We start from the raw sequence: 6,870 nt of genomic DNA, 5'->3' as shown, positions 1-6,870 counted from the left end.
TGTCTGCCCAAACTCTAACAAGGCTCCAGTCAACTTCATAGGATGCATGGAATAACTCAAAACATCTGATTCTTCATCGAAGCAATTTATTAAGATCTTTCAACAGCAACTTGGTCTTCCTCTGCTTATTTTCAGAGTTCAATTCAGATGCTTCACTCAGATGCTTAGCTTAATAACCTATACAGAGTATATATAAATATGAGTCACTACACACAGTAATACAGTAATACAGTCAAATACTATTTATTCAAATAGGTCAAATAACCTTCACCGCAAAGAGTGAAGGTTGTAGGGGATCTTGTCTTATGGGACAGTCCTTTGGGAAAGACAGTGGGCACTCACTGTCTTTCCCAAAGGACTGTCCCATAAGACAAGATCCCCTACAACCTTCACTCTTTGCGGGGCTAGTCTTCCTTCTCGGTGGCTATTTCAAGTATTTCAATCTCTTTTGGTCTTACCAGCTCCTCAGGTTTGACTTCTGGGAAAAACCTCTGCAGTTGCTTAGGTCTGATGACTTTATGCACTTTAGCAATTTCATCCAAGCCATAACAAAGGAGCTCATGTGCTCTTTCTTTACATTCCTCAGTTCGGACTCTGACCCTGAGAAGATATCGTTTGGTTCTCGCTTTTATGGTCATTCCAGCAACTCCATGCACAACTAAAGTGACAACTTCAGATCGTAACCGCAGTCTTGCTGCAGCCTTATGGGTTATATAGTTCGTGTCTGATGCAAGATCAACCAGAGTTCCAATCTTCTGCCCAGCGTTGGCTGTAACTTCCAAGAGCATCATAATAACAGGTAGTTTCTTTACTCTACTTTTCTTTAGAAGTCCAACTTGAGGCTTTCCAGTGCAGGTTACTGTTGCTGCTTTGTTGGTGAAAGCATTTCTACGTCGCTCAGCCAGCTCTGGAGACAGTTCAGCTAAAAAATCCTCTTGCTCTCCTGTTAGCACATTTACCTTCCTGTACTCCTTTAGAGACCTTTTCTCACCACCACTCAGGAATTCTCTTCTTGGACAGAGGAAATAATGATGATCAGATCCATTTTCCTTCCTGCAGTCTCGGTTTTTGCACAAGAATGCATCTTTGCAATCAGCATCAACCTCATGACATCCAAGACACTTCTTGCATGCTCCAATCTTCCTCACAGCAGATTTATTTTCAGCCAAATTTAGGTCCTTAAACTTCTTACAAAAGAAAATATTGTCTTTATGGGCTACAGCTCCACAAACAACACATCCAATATCAGAAAACTTCTTTGTAGTTTTTGTAGATGCATATTTCTTCTCAAATCTTCTTTCTGATTTATCAAACCTTTCTACTTTGTCAGTGATTCTGAGTTGTTAGAGTTTCTCAAGAACATCTTCCTGTTTCTTTAAAAACTTCAGCAGGACATCAAAGTGATTCTCTGGAGTTACACCAAAATCAGGATCAATCATAAAAGACAAGCCAATCCCTTTTTACAAATTCAGGCAATTTACTCTCAATAGATTTAGTTACGAGAGGGTTCTTTATTGCGCCGATGTTCCCTAGATCTGTCAGGTCAGATAGAGCTTTTTCAACAGTCTGGATCAAGTCGATAAATTTTCTGAGTTGATAACCCTTTACAGCAGGAACTCTTTCCAGTTCTTCAATAATTTCCATGGCAATTGCTACCTTGTTGCCATATCGATTCTCCAACACTCTAAACACATCCTCAGCAGTGCTATAACTTGACAGCCTCAGATCCTTAACAATCCTGTCATCCAATTCTGTCATTCTGTTCTCCTTGTTTCTGCAAACTGACCCAATCCTTCTTCCAACGGAAGAAATCTCTATTCATACCACTAAATTTAGGCAAACTAGCTGGTTTTATCCTCACAACTGGTGTAATCGGCATAGTTTGGAGAGCCGTGTTTGGGTCTGTGGGACTTACAAACTGAGAACTTCTTTCAGTATTACGTGCAGTAATAAACTCACCGTTTCTCAAAATGAGTCCACTATTTTGGACTTTTACCTGCCTCACTCTGCTCTCAAAGTCCTTCTTCTCTGTTGTAGGAATCCATCGCTCTCAGCTGGATAGAGTTTTGACTGCTCTGCTCTGTTAGTTGAACTTCATATCCTTCACAATTGACACCAGCAACGGGTATTGAAGCATAATGGTCATAAGCCTTCTCAGCTTCTTGGACTGCAGCTGTTAATTCCTCTTGGCCATATCTCTGCCATAAGGTAATTTGAACAATTTTTCTCACCTCTTCAAGCTTTGTCTCACAGTTGCTCACGGCCTTCTCAATATCTGCTACCTGCTAAATTTCAAGCTCTACTTTCTCATCACTCTTTGCACTAGCCTCCAGCTCTGCAACCAATCCCATCTTATAATCATCATTTGCATCAAAAAGTGCTCTTGCAGTAGAAGATAGTGTCTGGAATTCCTTCCCGAGTTCAGATTCAATCATTTGACTTGACTCTCGAGTGAGAAGGTTTACTTGCTTGGTAAAACACATCTTTGTAGTGGTTCTCTCTCTCTTAAGTCGATCCACCGTTTTCCCCAAGGCTTCTTCTGCCATTTTAAGTCAAATGATATGTTGTCTTAAACTTATATTAACAATGTTGATTCTTGTTCTTTGCACCAGCTCCTTTCTCTGGACCACCAGAAGCCGTTAATCTTCTTATCCACAAGCTTGGTTATTAAGTGTCAAGTTATCTAGAGATTCTCAGCCTCAATGTCTGCCCAAACTTAAACAAAGCTCCAGTCAACTTTATAGGATGCATGGAATAACTCAAAACATCTGATTCTTCATCATCGAAGCAATTTATTAAAATCTTTCAACAACAACTTGGTCTTCCTCTGCTTATTTTCAGAGTTCAATTCAGATGCTTCACTCAGATGCTTAGCTTAATAACCTATATATATATGAGTCACTACACACAGCAATTTAAAGAGGTTTTAACTTGTTTAAATTACAACCAATGTTACTAGAATACCCACAAATCAGAAGTACAGTACAAACCAGTTTAACACTAAATCAAATGCATTTACTGCACATGACCAGATAGCATGTTAAATGCTAAACCGGCTAGCATTAGTGAACAACTTGCAAGACATTCACAATTGGTCTTTTAAACAGTCCATGTTCAATAAAAGAGTCTTTACCCTACCAGTAGCTTCTATAAAGTTGATGAACACATTGTGGCTTTTCACTGCCGTCTCAGCATTTGGTTTACTCCAAACTCAATGGTTACATCCATACATGCTTTAGCAATCTTTCTCCAGTATCAGTAGCACCACCAACTTGGGTAGGAGAAGCACATTCACCTTGCCAACAGAGATCCCTCTGCTCACTACTAATCACCAAAGCACACCTGGTTCTATTTAACATGTGAAGTTTTGATGGCCAATCAGCTTCCGGAATTCCTCCAGGTTATACGGCGGGTTCACAACCAATAGATTTACTGCTTTTAATCAATGTTAATTTAATCAGACATTTCCTTACTTAATGAGGAATACATCTCACTCAATTCCTAAATGAACTATTCTGTAAGAAAATGAAACATGATGAGTCTGTGAATCAACCACAGGACTTTGATGAAAGCTTTTGTCATGGCATCAGGTAAAAAAGAAGGATTTCATGATGCAAACATTCATTGTATTGTTTATTATCAGTGACATGATCAATAATTGAAAGGTTTCCCTTCATTAGTAGTCTGCTCTTTTTTAATACATGTACTGTAACTCTTTGAGTCACATTATAATGTGGTATTTTAATTTTACAGCCATGGTGTCCTCAGCACATTTAGATCAAATCTGAAGAAGAAGTTTGAGTATCTGTATGAGGGAACAGCGACGCAGGGAAACCCAAAACTCCTGAATGAGATCTACACAGAGCTCTACATCACAGAGAGTGAGAGTGGAGAGATCAGTAATGAACACGAGGTGAGACAGATTGAGACTCAATCCAGGAGAGAAGCAACAGAGGACACACCGATCAAATGTAGTGACATCTTTAGAGCTTTACCTGGACAAGACAAACCCATCAGAACTGTGCTGACAAAGGGAGTCGCTGGCATTGGAAAAACAGTCTCTGTGCAGAAGTTCATCATGGACTGGGCTGAAGGGAAAGAGAATCAGGACGTCCAGCTCATATTTCCTCTTCCTTTCAGAGAGATCAATCTGATGAAGGACAAAACACTCAGTCTTTCAGGTCTCCTTCAGGTCTTTTTCCCTGAAACAAAAGAAATGGAAATATCCAGTGATGAATATAAAGTGTTGTTCATCTTTGATGGTCTGGACGAGTGTCGTATGTCTCTAGATTTTCAGAGTGATGTAAGGTTGTGTGATGTAAGTGAATCAGCATCAGTGGATGTGCTGCTTAAGAACCTCATTGTGGGGAATCTGCTTCCCTCTGCTCTCATCTGGATCACCTCCAGACCAGCAGCAGCTGATCTCGTCCCCTCTGAGTGTGTCCATCGAGTGACAGAGGTACGAGGCTTCAATGACCCACAGAAGGAGGAATACTTCAGAAAGAGAGTCAGTGATCAGAGTCTGGCCGAGAGGATCATCTCACACCTGAAGTCATCAAGGAGCCTCTTCATCATGTGCCACATCCCAGTGTTCTGCTGGATCTCAGCCGCTGTTCTGGAGAAGATGTTGAGTCGAGCAGAGAGTGGAGAGATTCCCAAGACTCTCACTCAGATGTACACACACTTCCTGCTCCTTCAGACCAACATCAAACATGAGAAGGACTATGAGAAGAAGATGACAGATGAAGACATGATCCTCAAACTGGGGAAACTGGCTTTTCAGCAGCTTGTGAAAGGCAATCTGATCTTCTATGAGGAAGACCTGAGAGAGTGTGGCATTGATGTGACAGAAGCATCAGTGTACTCAGGATTGTGCTCTCAGATCTTCAGAGAGGAGTTTGGCTGGTATCAGGGGAAAGTCTTCAGCTTTGTTCATCTGAGCATTCAGGAACATCTAGCAGCTCTATATGTGCACCTCTTTTTTATAAAGAACTGCTCACAAATGTTCCCTAGTTTGACCTCTGACCTCTCTATGTTATTTAAGTATACTTTATCAGACATACATCAGAGAGCTGTGAATGAGGCTCTAAAGAGTAAAAATGGACATCTGGACCTTTTCCTGCGGTTTCTTCTGGGTCTGTCAGTGGAGTCTCATCAGGTTCTTTTACAGGAATTAATGAAACAGACAAGAAGCAGCTCTGACAGCAATGAGGAAACAATTGAGTACATCAAGATGAAGATCAGAACCATTGACTCTCCAGGGAAATCCATCAATCTGTTCCACTGTCTGAATGAACTGGGTGATCATTCACTAGTGGAGGAAATACAACAGTATCTGAAATCTGGAAAAATACATGAAGCCAAACTCTCTTCATCTCAGTGGTCAGCTGTAGCTTTTGTGTTATTTACATCAGAGAATGAGCTGGATGTATTTGACATTAATAATTTTGTTGGAGAAAACAGAGAAACCAAAAAAATTGAAGTTTTTCAGAAGCTGCTGCCTGCGATTAACAAATACAGATCAGTTCAGTAAGTATCATGAGAACAATCACTTCACTGTTAAAACATAAAGAAAATAAAAGCTCATATAGCCTCAGTGCTGCATATATTGTCCAGAGTTTAGCCTACTAGTCAGTATTTGATGTGTTTTCTAATCATTAACACTACAATATTTCAAATTCAGAGCAGTTGCATATGAATAAATCAGATTTATCAGTTATTAAAGGGGTCATATGATGCAATTTCAATTTTTCCTTTCTCTTTGGAGTGTTACAAGCTCTTGGTGCATAAAGAAGATCTGTAAGGTTGCAAAGACTAAAGTCTCAAATCCAAAGAGATATTCTTTATAGAAGTTAAGAGTCAACCACACCCCCCCTAAAACACCTCGTTCTAACACGCCCCCACATTTACATCACTTTGTGGGAAGATTTGCATATCACCACCAAATGTTCACTCAAAGAAAGAAGGAATAATTTTTATTTATCTTTGTTGCCGCTGCCCCCATGTCGTGGAGACGCTGTGTTTTGTTGTGAAAGCAAAAACTACCTTGTCTTTTTAGAAGAGCACAAAACTAGATATCAGTGGTTAAGTTGTATTTACAATAATGTTCCAGAACAGTTCAACCCAAATATTCGGATGTGTGCAGTGTATTTTATGGAGGATGAGGACTGTTTCCTCTACCAGTAGTCTACAATGTGTCTGTGGCACAACGGCTGCTTCTATAAAGTGGGGCAGTTCCAACTTTGCAAGGATAGTCTGGTGCTTCTGACTCACAGCCTGTAAGGATGGCCGTAGCCAGTTATGAGGTCACAGACGTCCGGACCTCGGTAAAGTTTTCACGTTCGAAAATAAAATTTGTTCTCTGATTGACTAATTTGCTGCTAGACTACTCATATGAATGTCTGCATGTATAATTCAGAATGTTTAGCTTCCGTGGTATGAAAATAATCACTGCAAGACGCTGCCGAAGTGAACGAGTCTTCAGAGCGAGAGCGTGAGACGTAGCCTATTATAAGCATATTTTGACTTGTTTTTCCTCTAAATTTAACACTTTAGAAAGTTAATAAAGGAGGAAGTTGCGGATTAGGGTCAACGATAACTTTATCTAATTTCCAAAATATTTGGAATAATCTCAGTTTATTTTATTTATTTATAGGTTTTTGTTCATTTTAATAGCAACATCTGGCAACATTGCATCGCCTGCATTACTTTGGCAGTTATCAAAAAAGGCAGAGGCTATTTACACTAAGTGCAAATATCTATAGATTCTATTTATACTATTTATAATAGCAGGATTTTCTGCTATATATAGTACTTACTGCAAATAGTGGCAATTATCTGCATCTCAGTACTGTAATACATTATAAAACA

The 6,870-nt window shown here is 39.7% G+C and overlaps 1 protein-coding gene across 1 annotated transcript; it reads left to right on the top strand.

Moving 5' to 3' along the window:
- The first annotated feature begins 3,525 nt into the window (after positions 1 to 3,525).
- On the top strand, positions 3,526 to 5,559 carry LOC113113269 (NLR family CARD domain-containing protein 3-like). Its single transcript, XM_026279412.1, has 2 exons — positions 3,526 to 3,590; positions 3,754 to 5,559. The coding sequence occupies exons 1-2, from the start codon at positions 3,526 to 3,528 to the stop codon at positions 5,531 to 5,533; spliced, it is 1,845 nt and encodes a 614-aa protein (XP_026135197.1). The 3' UTR covers positions 5,534 to 5,559.
- The last annotated feature ends 1,311 nt before the right edge of the window (positions 5,560 to 6,870 follow it).

Source organism: Carassius auratus, chromosome 13 (genome assembly GCF_003368295.1).
Source record: "Carassius auratus strain Wakin chromosome 13, ASM336829v1, whole genome shotgun sequence".
Lineage (NCBI taxonomy): Eukaryota > Metazoa > Chordata > Actinopteri > Cypriniformes > Cyprinidae > Carassius > Carassius auratus.
Note: the sequence above shows the minus strand (reverse complement) of the source record. Positions and strands in the feature narration are given on the sequence as shown.

What these genes read in the sequence shown, in the direction of transcription:
- LOC113113269 (XM_026279412.1), top strand. Translation starts at nt 3,526, where the DNA reads ATGAAACATGATGAGTCTGTGAATCAACCACAGGACTTTGATGAAAGC. An exon ending in AGCTTTTGTCATGGCATCAG is followed by an intron (nt 3,591 to 3,753) that starts GTAAAAAAGAAG and finishes TTAATTTTACAG; the next exon opens with CCATGGTGTCCTCAGCACAT.